This window comes from Hypomesus nipponensis, chromosome 11 (assembly GCF_054491055.1).
Source record: "Hypomesus nipponensis isolate SF chromosome 11, ASM5449105v1, whole genome shotgun sequence".
Lineage (NCBI taxonomy): Eukaryota > Metazoa > Chordata > Actinopteri > Osmeriformes > Osmeridae > Hypomesus > Hypomesus nipponensis.
The window spans coordinates 2,951,101-2,970,000 of NC_140371.1; the positions used below are offsets into that span (position 1 = coordinate 2,951,101).

The 18,900-nt window shown below is 46.7% G+C and overlaps 1 protein-coding gene across 2 annotated transcripts in view; it reads left to right on the top strand.

Annotated features, from left to right (window-relative positions):
• Window positions 1-18,900, top strand: part of adgrb3 (adhesion G protein-coupled receptor B3) — a 142,962-nt gene that overhangs the window by 40,985 nt on the left and 83,077 nt on the right. For both annotated transcript variants that reach the window (XM_084709211.1, XM_084709213.1), the window contains exons 2-5: window positions 7,850-7,960; window positions 10,960-11,121; window positions 13,864-14,028; window positions 16,421-16,585. In XM_084709211.1, coding sequence (XP_084565337.1) covers window positions 7,850-7,960; window positions 10,960-11,121; window positions 13,864-14,028; window positions 16,421-16,585 — 603 coding nt within the window. The remainder of the gene's footprint in view (window positions 1-7,849; window positions 7,961-10,959; window positions 11,122-13,863; window positions 14,029-16,420; window positions 16,586-18,900) is intronic.

An 18,900-nucleotide genomic window follows, 5' to 3' on the forward strand; every position in this document is an offset into this window, starting at 1 on the left:
CGAACGTGTGTTTGTATTGCGTAACCGGGACTAATCCTGTGAAGCTGCTGAGTGGTCTGACCTTTGTGTTTGTGTCAGTCCACTGGTCTGGTGCCCTCATCCCTGGCGTTGGGGGTCCAGACAGGGGCCCCAGCCCCAGCCCCATCTCCCCCTGCCCGGGGGGGGTTCCTCACCGGGGGCAGGCCCCCTGGCTCCACCTGCAGCCCCACAGGGTGTCCAGCCGTCCCCCTGAAAGGTCACTTACTGCCAGGCCTCGAATAGGCAGAGTTCTCAAGCTGAATGTCTGTTTGATAAGAAAGCAGCGTTCATCCCTGCAGGTGTTGACGTGCACACGCAAGCTCTTTAATGTGTGTCGCCCCCCCCACACACAACCCCCCCCCCCCCCCCCCAAACCCCCCTGTTTGGTCATAGGTGGCTGTGCAGAGTCTTTTGTGGGAAACACAGATGATCCATGCTAATTATGCGTTCATAAATCTCGGTATTGCCTCCGGGAAAACCTCTGTTGTTTTACTGATAGCATCACATAGGAGAACATAAAAACACGGTACGTTTCTCTATTATCATACGAAAGCCCTCTCTCTGAACAAGCACAAAGGAAAAAGTCGATAAGGAAATGAATTTGCTTTCTCTTCTATGGAAAACAGAAATGAAAATCCAATCTTTTAGGGTTGACGCGTACAATCCGTAGTTTATTGCCGGTCTGATGCTCTGTGGCACTTTGGATACCTGAAGGCAGAATTACCCAGAATGCCTTTCTGACAAATGCAGGCCCCCTGTGCAGCTGGTTCGGCAGGAGAAGGAAAATCCGCACAGTTGGACTGTGTGTGTCGTTGCGTGACGCAGAACAGAGGAGAACCAAAGAATCTTCATAAACCAGTTTATGGAGGTGAGGACTAAGGAGAGGAGAGGAGAAGAGAGAAGAGCGGAGGAGAGGAGAAGAGAGGAGAAAAGAGGAGAGCGGAGGAGAGAAGAGAAGAGGAGAGGAGAGGAGAGGAGAAGAGAGGAGAGCGGAGGATAAGAGAGGAGAGCGGAGGAGAGGAGAAGAGAGGAGAGGAGAGAAGAGAAGAGGGGAGGAGAGGAGAAGAGAGGAGAGAGGAGAGGGAAGGAGTAGAGAGGAGAAGAGACGGAAGGAGAGGAGAGGAGAGGAGAGGAGAGCAGAGGAGAAGAGAAGAGAGGAGAGGAGAGGAGAGCGGAGGATAAGAGAGGAGAGCGGAGGAGAGGAGAAGAGAGGAGAGGAAAGAAGAGAAGAGGGGAGGAGAGGAGAAGAGAGGAGAGAGGAGAGGGAAGGAGTAGAGAGGAGAAGAGACGGAAGGAGAAGAGAGGAGAGGAGAGGAGAGGAGAAGAAAGGAGAGGGAAGGAGAGCAGAGGAGAGGAGGAGAGAGGAGAAGTAAGGAGTAGAGAGGAGAAGAGAGGGAAGGAGAAGAGAGCAGAGGGGAGAAGAGAAGTGAGGGAAGGAGAGCAGAGGGGAGAAGAGAAGAGAGGGAAGGAGAAGAAAGGAGAGGATAGGAGAGGAGAGGGGAGGATTGGAGGACTTCTCTGCTCTGTGTGCCCAGCAACAGTGTTCCTCTGTGCTACTGATAGACAACGTCAGAGCTCCACCTAGGAAGCTCTGAGGGGTACTGCTCACTGACATGTCTACACACACACACACTCACTCACACACACACACACACACACACACACACACACACACACACACACACATGCTCACACACACACACACACACACACGCATACCTACACACACAAACACATACAGTAAACACACTCAGAAAACCAAATAAAAAAACGTTCTCTGAAAAAATGTTTTTATTTTTTTATTTTGCTCAGTTTTATTGATCTCTCCACATTCTATTTCTCTCCCCCTTCCAGTGTACTAGAGCAGAATTCTAACATGCACATCTCTAACAGCACATGCGTCAGTGAGGAAGGCGTTGAGATGCAAACAGATGGTGATAGGAATATGACGGATAATTACATGTCTCGGGGGACAATTGGTCATTTGTATCAGATTCCATACAACCCTCTCATATTCTTAATGACGGCCTAATTGAGTTTGGAGATTGGCTGAAGCATATGGTACCGTCGATAGTAAAGTCCCCTGTAATGGATGCATAGATTAGTGCACTCAGACCACAGTAGAATATATTATATTGGCTTCACTGTAATTCCAACATAGTAAATGTTGAGATTCAGTTCAATGTACAGTAACATTCAGGATGTGTGTGTGTGTGTGTGTGTGTACTCTAAATCAGAGTCCAAAGAAGACAAAGAGCAGATCTCATCTTGTGAAGAGCAAAACTGAATTCCTTCTAATTATCAGCACAACCAAGCTCACTCTGTGAAATATATCACTCTGTTTCAGTCCAACATTGGATTCATGCCTCCAGCCCCATTCACCCTGCGAGCTCTGTGTACCTGGGCCTGCCCTCCACCTGGGCCTGCCCTCCACCTGGGCCTGCCCTCCAGTCTCTGTTTTGGGAGCCCCCAGTCCCAGTGAAGTACCTGCCCCATAGGTCTGTGTGTGAGAGAGAGACAGCCGCTCCTCCCCTCCTCCTCCCCTCCTCCTCCTCCCCTCCTCCTCTCCTCCTCCTCCTCCCCTCCTCCCCTCCTCCTCCTCCCCTCCTCTCCTCCTCCTCCTCCCCTCCTCCCCTCCTCCTCCCCTCCTCCTCCCCTCCTCCTCCTCCCCTCCTCCCCTCCTCCTCCTCCCCTCCTCCCCTCCTCCTCCTCCCCTCCTCCCCTCCTCCTCCCCTCCTCCTCCTCCTCCCCTCCTCCCCTCCTCCTCCTCCCACCCAGGGAAGCTTCTGGTTGGGACCCTCGGAGAACACACTCATTTTCTGCAAGGTTACACACATCCGTCATCTGCCCTGGGAACGGCTTCTACTGCTTCTCGATAAAATCCCACCTGGAAGGCGTCCACGCGTGGGAGCGGGGGCCCGCAGATGGTCTCGTGGGCCGGAGACAATCATCTGCTCCTCCGAAGCTCTGCCGTGGAGCAGCCTGTCTGAGTGTGAGCCCAGCTTTAAGTGGTGACAGAGGGTCAACACCCTGGGGGCTCCTTCTTCTGCGGCGTTTCCCATCCCCCTGGGCCTCTCGTTGGAGCGTTTGGGTTTCACGGGTTAATGGCCAATCAATCAATTACAGGACTTCACATGTAAACAACGGAAGATTCCGTGAATGATGACGTTGTTGTGACCGACAGCATGATAAAGTCAGCGTAATTGCTGAGAGGTGCTTTACCTCTCGGGGGGGGGGAGGGGGGGGGGCTAGGGAGGGGTGTTTGGGAGGGGGGCAGAGAGGTAAGGAGGGGGGCGGGGGGTTAGGGAGGGGGGCAGGGAGCGGGATTGGGGGGCTCCTCTGCCACGTCCTCGCTAGCTGAGTCCACCATGAACACAAGCTGAGAGCTCGTTTTGAAGGTGTCTTAAATAGTGAATGAAGTGTAGTTCAGTACATCCCAGAGTCATGATCTAGATCTATACTAGTCCTGACCGAGGAGGACTACACATCCCTGTGGGCAGTCTGGAACCTTCTCCAAGAAGCCTCATAGCTGCAGAGTCAAACACTGTCAGTTGCCCCTCCCCCTGCCCCTGTTCAGCGTAGGAATCAGGAAACCATAGGCCGTGTTCCTGAGTTCCTCCATGCAGTATATCTTGCTTCTTACCAGGCATGTCAGCATCAGACATAGTTTAAAGACTCATAAACAATCGGACTACACAGTAATGAGACAGCGATGACCTCATCCCCAGGCAGGCTGTCTGCTCAGCCCTCCTGTCTGTTTGAGAGAGAAAAGAGAAAACTCCTCCAGCCTCTGTTTAGGTGCAGATTTGTGACAGAGAGAACAATCCAAATACCTTGACTGGCTCTGGGGTACTTTATGAATCACTGCGCTTCTGAAAGGTGGACGAGAGTCCCCACCTCATCTAACTCATGACCTGTCAGCCCTCCAGAGAGACAGTTTCCTGTCTGAGGCCACCACGCTCGGCCTCAGGCCCGCGCTGGGAGAGGCCTGGTGAGGCCCGGTGAGGTCCGGTGAGGTCCGGTGAGGTCCAGTGAGGCCCAGTGAGGCCCGGTGGGGTCTGGTGATGCCCGATGGGGTCTGGTGAGGTCCAGTGAGGCCTGGTGAGGCCCGGTGAGGTCCGGTGAGGCCCGGTGAGGCCCAGTGAGAACCAGCGAGGCCCGGTGGGGTCTGGTGATGCCCGATGGGGTCTGGTGAGGTCCAGTGAGGCCTGGTGAGGTCCGGTGAGGCCCAGTGAGAACCAGCGAGGCCCGGTGGGGTCTGGTGATGCCCGATGGGGTCTGGTGAGGTCCAGTGATGAGGCCTGGTGAGGTCCGTGGAGGTCTGTTGCGGTCTGGTGAGGTTTGGTGAGGTCCGGTGAGGCCCGGTGAGGCCCAGAGCATCTTGGTGCACTAGAACATGTTCCACAGTCATGTTCTCTCATGGAACTCACCACTGGATTGCATTAGGACATGCTACACATTCTGTGTTTTCCTAACACAGTTCTTGCTGTACCTGTGTGCCGAATTGAACAGCCACTCCGACTAAGATCCTGTGGATGGTTTAATAATGGTGTGACCTTGTGCCAGCTACGGCATCTCTCCTCCAGCCAAACACAGTAATGATGATGGTAGGCCTGTCCTTCACTGACATCTAAGCCAACTCCCTATCTTTGGCTAATTTATATAAGCTTCCTCCCCACCTACATTATAAAATATTGTCCAGAGAGCACATAAAAATGGTCAGTGGTCAGCAGTTTCTCCTCCTCTGCTCACCTCTAACGTTAATGGGTGCAGGGACAACTACAGCCTTGTACTGTAATCATTTCCAAGACTACAAAGCAGGCTTTGTTGGTGACACATGTCATTGAGGTTAACCTTCAGTGGCTCTCTAGATTTGCATGCAGAAGCCCGTAATGGAATCCTTATTGCACAACGCACAAGGCCCAGGGAAATGAAATCAACTAATGGCTTCTTCTTCTTGAGGAGAGGGGTTCCTTCATGTTTCAATATCTCCATTTTGATTGACAAGCATAGATCCAATGTAAGCTTTCTATAGAGAATGTCAGACTGCTATCTGTTCGGATTGATCAGACTTATCCTTCAGTACACGCTGCCCAAGTCAAATTGTTTTCAGAAATTCCTCACACACATCATGGAAGAAATGTTATTGGTTAGATTCAATATGAGATTTGTGTACTCAATACAGGTTTTATTTCTCATTCCAGAGGATGAGGTGATTTCCTCAGGTCACATTTTTTCTCGGTTTCTCTAAACCCTGTTTGCGGTTGTACGTTGTCTCAGTGTTGACACCGCAGATTAACCTGTTTATCACCCTTACGTTCTGTGACTGATGTCAGTTAGAATGCATTTCTATAAAAACTACCAGTGTCTGCAGTGCTATCTCCTTGCTTTAATGGGTAGTATTGAAGCAACAGACTCTCGCCAACCTGTCCTTAGTTTAATTAAAAAGATTATTACCTTGTACACACGCAAGGAGGCTGTGTGAACTTATGAGAACATTGTGTGGCAAAAGCAACAAAAAAAGCTGTTCATTTGCATGCACTTCAGGAAGAGAGCCAAAGCAGAGCTTTAGATAGATGTTGGAACAGGCTGTACTATAGAGCGAGACATCTATCCGTCCTGAAAGGACGTCTATGCACAAGCCTGGGCCTTGCCGATGAGAAGGCAGTCCTTTCGAATGGAACCTTTCTATTGTTGCATCACAACTTCAAAACCATCATGGACATTCTGCTGAATAAATAGTCCCATTATGTCTGGGTTCACAATCGCACTCTCAGCAAGATGGGGCAGAAATGTCCGTGTTCCATATCTTATCTGTCAAATGTTCTTGTGATGATGTTGTCATGTGTCATAGTGATGGTGTCTTCCGAAATCTAACCACAGAATAAACTTTACATCATTTTTATTACAGAAAACAATTGCATTGAGAGGATGTTTTGAATGTGTTTTAAATAGTGAATGAAGTTTAGTTCAGTCATATATACTAGTCCTGCACTAGACCTATACTATACATAACAGTCATATATACTAGTCCTACACTAGACCTATACTACATGACATACTCGTCATATAATAATCTTATTTTCATCATAAATCATACCAATACGGAAGTATTGCATACTAGTAGTCTAGTCACATACTAGACCTACACTAGTCACATACTAGATCTATCATTGACCTACACTAGTCAGATACTAGATCTATACTAATCACATACTACACCTACACTAGCCATATACTTGATCTATACTAGTCACATACTGGACCAACACTAGTCATATACTAGATCTATGCTAGTCCTACACACTAGACCTATACAGTACTAGACATAGTACACTAGTCCCACACTTGACGACGGGCTGTGAGGTTAGGTTATTCCCTAAAGTCATCTCATGACCCTGGATTTGTGTAACAGTGTGTAAAACAGCACCAATGAAATGACTCAGACAACATCCAGTCCAGCATGATGCTGAATCAGCCTCATGGTGTGAGAACAGTTCCTCCCTCCTGCCAGTAGACTGGAGCAGCTAACACCTGCGGCCGGGCGGCAGTTTACTTGGGACACACTTGAATTGAACACCTTTATACCAATGTGTTATTTTTGTTTTAAGAGCTCTAGAGTCTACCGAAGTGTGTCTGATTCTAGTTTGAAAGAGTCAGAGACTCATTTGGCAGACGCTCTTATCCAGAGTGACTTACTGTAAGTACAGGGACATTCCCCCCGAGGCAAGTAGAGTGAAGTGCCTTGCCCAAGGACACAACGTCATTTGGTGTGGCCGGGAATCAAACTGGCGACCTTAAGATTACTAGCCCGATTCCCTCACCACTCAGCCACCTGACTCCTTCTGAAAGCATGGCTGGGTCTCTTCTCAGTCCTGAATCATTACGCCATCCGTGCACGTTGACCTACAGGGCGAGCACATGGTGGCAACACTGCTGACGACCACACCAAACTATGTGAGGGTCCCCTCTGCAGCAGCCAGTGTTTGATGTATGCTCCACTGTACTAACACACACCATGTATGGAACCTCTTGTATAAGCCTGGACATTTCACCTGCCCCGCACACTACTCTGATAACCGTGGCAAACCACACACCCAGTCCCACACCCAGCCCAGTCTGGCTGGGGAGGTGCATTCTGTCACGTCGATAGAACCGGAATCTAAATTGCATCTTAACTGAATTGATGCAGGCATCTAGAAGCGTTCGCTTTACCGCCTGTCTCTTTGTTGCTTTAATTGACAACAAAGCAGACCAGTTATGAAACCAGCTCAGAATACATGTGTCAGTTAACAGATCTGTTTGTTTGTAGAGGATCCATGACCCATGCTTTCCAGGTCTGTCAAACAATTATTTCACAACAATACCGGGAACTACTTTTAAGAAAATGTGGATCAATAGCATGTGATATTCATGACCCCTCCCCTCCTTCCTCTGTAGCTTCCAGATGGCTTACACATTTTTAATTTCATTATGTTTTTGTTTCTTTTCTGGGGGTGGGGGAGGTGGGGTGGGCAGGGGGAAGGTTTGACTGCTGGAATATCAAGGTCTAGGAAACAATGTGACTTTATTTGCATGTGTGCTATGTGTCTAAGCTGTGCTTTCAAACTCACTTAATACTTCCAACTCACACTTATAAATCCGTTGCATTGTTCCTTGCCTTAAAGTAAATGACAAGTTAAATATATCCTTGTGTGATCTTTGTTTCAAGCCATGCCATGCAGTTGTTGCGCACATCTTGGGAAAAAAAAACAGTATGTAATAAGTTTTTTGATTCTCAGAAGATCCTGTCTAAGCCTAGTTTTCATATGCACCTCTACTTTATCCCTAGAATATGGAATGATTGGAGAGAACACTGTTAAAAGTCAGCGACCGAGATCAGTACATGACACAAAGGCCCAACAGGAGCGAGCTGAATCTGCTAAATTTATGGCACAAACTGGTAATACAATAGTTATGTTTCTTTCCTTTATTTTGTTAACTAAACTTAATTTCATCTAAGTCACTTGCATGCCCTCTCCTGTACTGCATCTATTTAAGTGACAATGTTATGCATTTTATTTATTTTTCTCCTCTATTGTCCCATTTAAACTCGCCCGATAAATTTTCCATTTCCCTTTGAGTATTTGCTTTGAATAAGGAGTAAAATTGGGTACAGTATGTTTCTGTTTGTTTTAGAGGGACACGGTGCGTTGGCAGGAGGGTATATTGTATAATTCTAGAACATTAAAGGCTAGTTTAAACCAGACCTTACTGCTGTTTATCATTTCGAAATAGCGTGATCCATTAAATATTTTACAACAAGAAAAATCGACTCCCTGCAGCAGGACAGAAACGTATACTGGATCCAAATAGTTTCTTTAAACTGTATCCTTGCAGATGATATAAACTGAATTGAATTAATGTTGTCTAAGATTAATAGTTAATGATAAAGCTATAGTGACATTTAAAGGGTAATATTAAACTCTGGCCAAAGAAGAAGGAATGAAATCTAAAGGAATTCATTCCAAACATTTAACCCTACTGAAGCGTCCTGCTAAGTTCACGGCAGGTACACAGTCATTGAGAGAAGCGCTGTTGTTATTTATAATTCCTATGCTCCCATTTTACTCCTAAGTTTAATTTACTTTTCTCAACCCACATTAGCAGTGTACAGACATGGGGAGGGTTGGTTTATATTTTGTTGCCATTCAAATCTGTTGCTTTTTACCCCTCATTTGATTTCAGTTCCAGTCTTTGTTTCTTCATGCGTGGTTACGGTTCAGCCAGTGATCTGGGCTCCTGCACCTGCTCATGTTCATTTTGATTTGCAAAGCTCTGTGTACTAAAACCCTAACCGCATTTCATCATATCAACCAGCCCCGAGTGTGTTCAATCCTCTGATGAATCCCATCTCTGTGCATTAGTGTTTCCTTTCCATTCTCAGTTGTCTAATTGACTGTCCCTCAGCAACCCCATTCAAACGATTGATCCACCTTTCAGTCTATGCTTTGATCAGTCCTATCGGAGTATCCTTGACGATTGGCACAGTGAACCCACAAACGACATCAATGTATTCAGAGCTGAAATTAAATCACAGCAAGAACAACATAACGTAAAACCTTCCGCTATTTCACAAACAATTGAGGCACGTTTCAAAACAGAATATCTCACTGACTGGAGTTAATATAATCAAGCATTGACATATTCGGTGAACAATTTGGTCAGATAAATCTATATATTCAACGTTTGATGGTCAGCAAATGGTTTCTTTGCTGTTTTAAGTTTTAGTCTTGGACCCTCCTGGTCTTTGGCATCCAGCTCAGAGTGTGGGAGGTAGTCCTGTCCTAACTGACGGATCCCTGATTATTCAGCATTTCATGGCCTTTGGGAATGTGACAGTTTGATTTTGAACTTTGAAAAGGCGAGACTTTCTTGCCCTTGACTAACACTCCATGATATTTAGAGGGTTGTCCCATTTTATTGGCACTGTTAATGTTTCTTTACGGCATGTGAATGCCATTGTCAGTTTAGAAATACGGTCTGATTTCGAGAATTATAACATACTTTCACTAATATAGTATTGACTCCATGTTTGATTTTTAAGAAATAATTTAGATTGCAAAAATTAAAATGTGTAAATGTACTATGTTTCTTCTCAGAATAAAAACATTATTTTTATAATAACACGCGACATCAATAATTCAATCATGAATCGTAAAATAGGATTGCTGTTAACTGGAAGCCGTTGGGCCCAATGCAATCTAATCCGCCATCGAATGTAAGTAATCATTTATCTTGACGGAGTCACACACTCAAGCAACCAATTATACAATGACGCTGTGTATCAGTGACACTTCACAATAGAGCCCCCAGTCAGTTCTCGATCAATCACTCAAACCACTGGTGCGACCCAGCTCATTAGGACTATAATATAAAGATACAGAAAAGATAGTGCAGCTTATTTCATACACTGTGTTATGCCCCTGAAAAAAAAAGCTATGATGTGCTGAATAAAGCAAGGTTTGACTTCTTCAACATTCCCCTCTCTCCCCTTGGGGTTAAAAGCTTTTTGGAATTTTTTTTGATCAATCCTTCGCTAATATGCGTTAGACCTTTCATGGTTGTCAAGGAAACAGCACTGTGGACTCCATCGTGGAGTGGGATCTCAGCTGTACTGAGGGGATCTGCACACCAGACTTCTTTGTGAACTAACACTCATTAAAAACTCAGTTTTATCTCCCTGGTAGACCTCCTTGCATGCATCATGTTATTTTTATATACTTTTTATGTGTGTTTTGGATATTTGAATGTTTGGCTTTTTGGGTTATTTATCTGGTCTTTAGTTATATTTTATGCATGTATCATTTTGGACAGATTTTGACTAGGCTGAAATGAATGATAGACCAATGTAGCCCCCTGGTCACGTGTCGAAGCTTCCTTTTATCAATCAGAGCTAATCATAAAGCTACCTATCTGGAGAGTTTGGCTGTGATCTTTGACTAAATGTCATTTGAACAGATTTTGACGCTCAACACAACCAGGCTTTTAAACAGCGCAGATTCTGAAGAAAACCTGACAAATTTGTTTCCAAATTAATCATTTCAACCAGTCTGCAGCAACGTTAAAGTGAATTTGAGAAATATATATATATATATATATATATATATATTGTGTCAAAAACCTGTACAAAACTAGCTTCTGATCTCTTTAAATCTTTAATCAATGATCACTCTGCTGTATTATCCCAAAATGATAACGTTAACCCTTTCCCTAGTTAGTATCACTTATTTAGAGATCCCTTCTTCTGTGTAGCCTTCTGATGTCACTTAACCTTTTTTGACCCCACCTCCCTGCTTGGCCTGGCCCCGCCCCGCCCCGCCCCGCCCTGCTAGCCCCGCCCCTGGGCAGTCATGTGACCACGATGCTGCATTTAACGTGTGTCACCCTTCTCCCACACAGGTGACTCTGGTGCAGAGGAGTGGTCCCAGTGGAGCTCATGCTCTGTGTCATGCGGTCAAGGGTCGCAGGTGCGCACAAGAACATGTGTCACACCATACGGAACACACTGCACCGGCCCTTTAAGAGAATCAAGGGTTTGCAATAACACTGCCCCCTGTCCAGGTAGTGTTAGACGCAGAATCTTCAATGTTAACGCCTCTCTCTCTCTTTTTCTCTCCTTCACTCTCTCTTTTTCTCTCCCTCACTCTCTCTCTCTCTCTCTCTCTCTCTCTCTCTCTCTCTCTCTCTCTCTCTCTCCCTCCCTCTCCCTCGCTCTCTCTCTCTCTCTCTCTCTCTCTCTCTCTCTTTCTGTCTGATTTTAACAACAAAAAGTCTTGTTGATGTTGATGTTGATCGCTTTGATGAATGTGATGCTATTATAATAATTCTTGTTATTATTCTTGTTATTATTATTATTTTATATTTTGGTAATGTTTCCTGTTTGTTTAATTGCATGTGTGTTCTTCTCCATTAGTGTTGTGTTTGTGTTTTTCCATACCGCACCATAGAATGAGTCATGTCATTTCCTGCTCCTGCCAGCCAGAGACAGGGGGGGGGGGGGGGGCATGGGACTGTGGGACTGGGACACTCTCATACATGTCTCCAGGCTGTTTGCTTTAAAGGTCAAGGTCAACATGTTCTCAAATATTGAAGCGTTAGTGTTAGGACACTGCAGGGCTTGTCTGGCACAACCTAGACTGGCACATCAGACAAGTCCTGGCTCGGTTCAGGGGAGTGTGAATGCACAGACAGGTAGACTGTATACCTCAGTCACTGCTCTTTAGACGCCTCTTTAGACCGTACTGTTTCTAGCTGGATCCGGAGGGATTGTGAGTTACATCAAGACAACCAAGTTATTGTTGGTGACTTGTGTGTAACTAGCAAAATGTTTTGCATTACGTAGCACAGGATGGGAAGCGAGTAAGCTATTTAATGAGTGTCATGATAAGTAGACGTTTCCACAAAAAGCCATGTCAGTTCTTTCATTGAGTCTTTGAATGACACATTATCATGAGTGGCTCAGAGGAACTACTTTCTTTCATCTTGATCGAGCAGAAAAGGACTCAGAAATGCCAGTGAATCAAAGAGAATTGAGGCCTTTTTCTTTTCAGAACTCTTGCAAATAGGGCACTCTGACATTTCAATGTTCCTCACATTAACTGTGACATTAGCAAGTGTAGGGTTGCTTGTATTCATAGAGGTCAGCAATTTCCAGTACTTCATTCTTCTACATATATATATATATAAATATATATACATAAAAAGTTTGACTGAAATTTTACAACCCTCAGAATGGTTCCTTCCTACGGTCCTTTGCCAGTGAGTCGGCACCTGGAGCTAACTGAACCGTGCATCCTAAGCCTGTTCCCCCTTTACTCAAACAATCCCTGCACTTGGCCGGACACCAGGTAGCGTGCTGAATGGAAATGAAGAATGATGAGGACTTAAGAAGCAGAAGTTATAGAGCCGTCCAAATAAATCCATGTTTCCCCCTTGGTGCAGCTCAGGCCTCAGCCTAATGGACTTAGCCGTTTCCTGGGTAATGTGCCGTTGTTTTAGAGAGGAATGCAGACGGGCGCTGTCGTGAAATCGACTGCAGTCATATTGAGCTTCGTATTAGCCTCAGTCAAATAGTTTCAAGGGCAAAATAGTAGAGCAGGTTTACACAGTATACTTTGCTACATTTCAGTCTGCTCGATGCCCCTCTAAATATAGAGTTTTCTTGCAGAGGGAAGCTGGGATCTTTCAGACACAAATGAGATAAAGGATATGTAACCTCCAGATACCAAAGACGAGATGAGGAAAACGCGTTGCTTCCTATTTGATGGGTTCTTGGTGGTTTGTCAGCCACGTTTGTTAAGGGAGACCTCCTTTTGGAGCTGGGAACACAGCGCGTTCTTTCAGATTGTATCTTCTTATGAGGACACACAGACAGATAACAAGTGCTTCATTATGATCGACTCTGGGAGCCCCGCGGTAGCTGCGTTCTGACGCCGCCCTCAACCCTCCAGTCCGCATCTCGCACGGGGCTCTGGGAATTTGCTTTTAATTAACAGTGTTTGAGAGGGATTTGCGTTTCCATAAAGCAATCAGAAGTCTGAAAGAGGGATACGCCACTCAGAGAGGAAGCTGAGCTCCCGCTGAACCTCTGGTGACCAGATTACATTTTCTCCTAAGCGAAGGCGAGCCTGGGACAGTTACAAGGGAACATTCCAGAGCTGGTCCAGACAGTGTGCTGCTCTGCAGGGCTAAACCACATCAGCCATTAGTCAGCGCAGGCTTCCCTGCCAGCTCAGTGGTTTAGCGTGTAGCGCGGTTTTCCCTGTGCCAGTGTAGCTTCCTAAGTGTTGAATCAGCTTCAGACTACAGGGACAGAAGAGGACCCACCTGCTGTACACAGCCAGGTGCTGTTTTGAAGGCTGTTTGCTGTGTGCTGTTTGTCCCTCTGCCTCTCCCGTAAAACAGAGGACCTCTCACGTCCAGATACATGGGCCCTGTCTGAATGTACCTAACACGCCTCTTTCCCTTCCTACCTTCCTGCCTGTTCCCTCAGCGCCGGTCTTTAATCACTCGACCAGTGAAAACTGAGAGTCAGGGACCTCTCTTAGACAGATCCATCACTTTGAAGATCCCCCACAGTAAATGTAATCTATGTGTTACAGTAGAGTGCTCCTTGAAGGGTTGAATGAATGAAGGAAGGAGGGAAGAAAGGAAGATAGGAAGAAAGAAAGAAAGAAAGAAAGAAAGAAAGAAAGGAAGGAAGGAAGGAAGGGAAGAAGGAAGAAAGGAATGGAGGAAGGAAGGATTGAGGCAGTGTTGGGAGAGACCAGCGACTGGGCTCTGACCCCTCCTCTCTGTCCGCAGTGCACGGCGTGTGGGACGAGTGGTCGCCATGGAGCTTGTGCTCCTTCACGTGTGGGCGTGGCCACCGCACGCGGACCAGGATGTGTGCCCCGCCCCAACATGGCGGCCGAGCCTGTGATGGACCAGAGACCCAGAGCAAGCTCTGCAACATCGCCCTGTGTCCAGGTCAGCTGTCAGGCCAGCATGCATGCTGCTGCAGGGAACTGTGTGTCACGTGTAGTATGTATGCACTATGTAGCATGAATAGTTTGTATATAGCACGTACACAGTTTGTTTATGTCGTGTGTGTCGTTTGTATGTGTTGTGCATATAGTTTGTATGTATTGATTAAACCTCGATCATGTAAAGATGTAACTCTGAAGCAGTGATGCATAACTAACAATGTAACAACTAACACTCCCTTTTCAGCAGAATTCTAACATTTGCAAATGCCAAACCACAGTTGTATCATACCATAGAACTCCCTCTTTATGTACTGTATTTCTTCGAATGAACGCCGCCCTCGAATAAACGCCGCACCAAAAATAAACGTTGTGTAATAAATGCAGCCCTCGAATAAACGCCGCACCCAAAAAATCTGAAAACGGCTATTTAATTGGTTAAATTCAACCCCAGAATTTAGGATTATCTTATCTTATTACATGTGTACTGCACAGCTTTCTGTTTGAAAGCAAACGTGTATGAACGTAAATGTAGAACACTATTTCAGACAGTTGTTCTACCACCGCACACCTAATTGATAGCCAATGAGAAAGGGAGTTGACGCACTCACAGACAAACAAAGAATAGACAAGGAGGTCAGCGGTAGTAAATGAAACTTGCGTTTTTAGCTGCATGATTCATTTGTCACAATGCCGGCAACAAAGTTATCTATGGCTGCACTGCAGCTACAATTCACAAAATCTCTCTTAAAAAACACCGCCCTCGATCAAACGGCGCACCAAAAATGAACGTTATTTAATAACTGCCGCGGCGTTGTATCCATATTAATTGACCTGTATTAAGCAATTTAGAGGCTTCATCCACGGTGCACGAGTGTTGTTCTTGTAACAGTCTGACAGCAGTTAGGACCAGGACACGTCAGTGAACGTGCGGATGTGTTTGTGAGGTAGGTGCTGAGCTCTGATAGGTTCAGACCGAAAGTTCCTTCCCTTCTTGAGTGGAGACCCCCCCCCCCCCCCCCCCCCCCCCGACCTGGCTGCTTACACGTGACGACCCATTTAAAGCAGAACTCTCCTCTCACATTATCGCACGGCTTGAGAAAGGCCGTCATAGAGTCAACACTGTCATGCTGAAGTGAAAATCACTTAGCTGCAATTGCCCGTGAATGGTAAGCAGATTAGCGATGATGAGTTTTTCCACATTGCAAATGTTGGCTTTGCTATGGTTACTGAAAGACTTCTCCCCATTCAGTCCCTTCTGCTTTGTTTTCAAGGGGATGGCCATTCAAGAGAGAGGCAATTAGCAGCAATTTCCCTGAGTAAATGTTCCCTGTTTTTGTGCTGAGCATCGTAGCCTAGCTATGCAGAGGTGGATCTGCTGAGCTCTCGGAAACTGACCTTGAGGGGAGGAGTGTGACGATGCTACTCTGGCTCTCATTAACTTTCATTGTTTTGTTTCCTGTTATACGTGGATATGTTCTTTTTTTCTTTCCTTCTGCTGAGCAGTCTCTCTGCCTGCCTCTCCATGCCCTGCCTCCGTCCTCTCCATGCCCTGCCTCTCTCCTCCTCTCCATGCCCTGCCTCCGTCCTCCTCTCCACGCCCTGCCTCTCTCCTCCTCTCCACCCCCTGCCTCTCTCCTCCTCTCCACGCCCTCCCTTCCTCCTCCTCTCCCGGTGGGCACCGGCTTGACGAAAATCGTAAAAAAGAACGCTGTAATTGTAGCAGTAGAAAGGTTTCAGACTGAACTATTTTCAGATTAGTGACGTTTCACCTCCAACCTTATTCAGGTTAAAAAGAACTGTGGTGGGATCTAAAAACTCCTCACAGAGCGGATTCCACCTGGAGTCACAGGGTTCTCTCTGGGTTCCACCTGGAGTCACAGGGTTCTCTCTGGGTTCCACTTGGAGTCACAGGGTTCTCTCTGGGTTCCACCTGGAGTCACAGGGTTCTCTCTGGGTTCCACCTGGAGTCACAGGGTTCTCTCTGGGTTCCGTCTGGAGTCACAGGGTTCTCTCTGGGTTCTGTCTGGAGTCACAGGGTTCTCTCTGGGTTCCACCTGGAGTCACAGGGTTCTCTCTGGGTTCTAACTGCAGTTATAGGGTTCTCTCTGGGTTCTGTCTGGAGTCAGAAGTCTTACGCTCCAGAAGGTGTTCTCCCCTCTGTGCCCTGTCAGCCCTGCTCGATGTTTCACTCTTGTGAAGTCACTAAAACTCACGTGCTACAACGCCCTGATGCCTGTTTCAGGTTTGGCAATTCAGTTCATATGAGAGGATATTTACACCTCTCTTTCTCTGTCTCTCTTTCTTTTCCTCTTTCCCCCTCTCTGTCATCCATCTCCTCTCTGTCCCCCCCTCCCCTCCCCTCTGTCTCCCTCCCCCTCGTCTCCCCGGTCCAGTGGACGGCCAGTGGCAGGAGTGGAGCTCGTGGAGTGACTGTTCGGTGACGTGTGCCAACGGGACCCAGCAGAGGACGCGCCAGTGTTCAGCAGCGGCCCACGGGGGCTCTGAGTGCCGGGGCCACTGGGCAGAGAGCCGGGAGTGCTACAACCCTGACTGCACCGGTAGGCAGCTGGTCCGGATCCCTGGGCCCCTCTGGGCCCCCCCGCCACACACACAAGTCCCTTTGCTAATGATTACTGCCCCATCATTACACTGGCTCTAGGTGTGCAGAGACACACAGGTGCGTGTTTAGACTCCAAGCCCTGCCGCGCACACGCAGTGCTGCATGCAAAGACGCGCACACACACGCCGACTCCCGGATTTAAACACACGCAGTGCTGCACACATACGCAAACGCACGCACGCACACACACTTAGACCAACTTTATTGTCCTTGTGTGGCATTACAATAAACTGTTGAGATCTGCCCGTCTGAAATACGTTTAACGCTTGTCAGTCTGACTTGGAGAGTCTACCGCTGCACCGCACCAACTCCAGAGAGCGCTCAATATAGCGTTCCTTTCAGGGTTCACGGAAATCTCACGATGCACTCTGTGAGAAAGGCCAGGCACTGCAGCTAGAAAGCAGTGGTGCTGCACACAGTCCTTTTAGGTTTGCACTCTGGTACTGAGTCTGAGGGACAAGCCAGAGAGCGGCCCTGAGGCTGACGCCGTTGTGTCAACGGAACGAACCAGAAAGAACGACCCCTTGTCAGTCACAGCCGTGAGAAAAAGGTTATCTTGAGATGACGGCTCGAGTCCGATTTGAGCGATTGCGAGGTGGCGCTGGCTGTCGTCTCCGGATGGCAGATAGCGCGGCTTCAGGCTGCAGATCCTGGAGGGGTAGGATCCTGACTGATGGCCGTGCTCAGGACCAAGTCCCTACAATTGGATTTGAGAAAATCCAGTTAAACATAGTGTGTATTATTCATGTAAGTCAGCTTGAGCTGTTCTGAGCTGTCTGTCTCAGTCTTTTGGTATCACACACACACACACACACAGACATTTGGATGTCAGCTTAGCCGACTCAGCCAGACCCAGAGTTAGCTGTTACAAAAAAAAACTCTCTCATCCTTCCCATTGAACTGAAATATTCAGTGTGATTATTGTACACATTGGGACAACACTGTACATTAAGGTTCTGCAATGTACAATGTACATAGCAGTACCCGTAGTGGCCACATTGTGATGACATGGAACCTGCTGTGAGGTTGTACTTAATTACAATCTAGCGGTTTTCACACCAGTAAAACGTGGTATGTGGAGGTTGGGCTCTTCAGGGGGAGTGGATGTTAACATAGATCTTGTTCTGGTCACACAACATTCAACTACCCCTGACAACCCCCCCCCCCCCCCCCACCTCCCATTCTGTGCCTTCATACACTTTTGTAATAACTTAAACGGCTTAATGCCATGTACTTACATAGCAATTCCTAATGACCTACAATGGTGTGACTTTAAGTATTGCAATATAGATCCACTACAGTCAAAGACACTTAATGTAAAATGTAAAATGCTGCTGAGAAGGGCAGAGTATGAGTATGATGAGTATGATTCATACATGAGGTAGGATGTGGGTAAACATTTGCTATATTTTTAAGCAGTTTGAGTCAGAATTCTGAAATACCACCTGTCCCATCATTAGTGGAATGTGAAGAATTGGCCTTGGATTGCTTTTAGAGGGGCCTTTTGTGAACCAGGAATGTAACCACTCTCTCTATTTCAAACGCATCGAGGTTAGTTCTAGGACGTGTGTGTGTGTGTGTGTGTGAGAGCAGTACTGTAAGTGCATGTCAGAGACATGAGAGTGGATTGTGTTGCTCCTTCCGGGCATCTTTTGTACCTTCAGACAAGGGCAGATGATTTACTGGCAGGCTGAAAGAGAACATATGGTTGATTTTTTCAGAATGCAAGATTTTACAATGTTCATTAAAAGACCATAAAACATGCTGCTGCTTTGAAAAACTTTACTATCAAATGTGTTTTAATATTGGCAAATTATGAGCCTGTAAACAGACAGTCCTCTCAATCATAGCAGACAGGTTCCTCATTACTAATACCAAGTATTATCACCATAATTTGGGTAATTGAACCCGGCTACAATTCTGGGTAGATTTCTTTTCTTGACCATTTTCCTGGGTACAATGAAAATAAGTTGGCATGTCCAGAGATTTGGAGCAATTTTCTGGTCCATTGTGACATGGCTGAACCATGTATTTTTGGACACCTCTGATAATTGCAGTCTTGGTTCTCAGTGGGGGGTCGGGGATGTGGGTGTAGGGAGGTTGGGAGACAGGACAAACCACACTGGTCACGACCCAGGTCACGCCCCATGACATGGTACACCGGAGGCAGAGCTGAGCATGGGGCGTCCCCTGACTCACACCCTCGTGATTTGTCAGATTGCGTTCTCTAAGGCTGTGTGTGTAACTGTGATT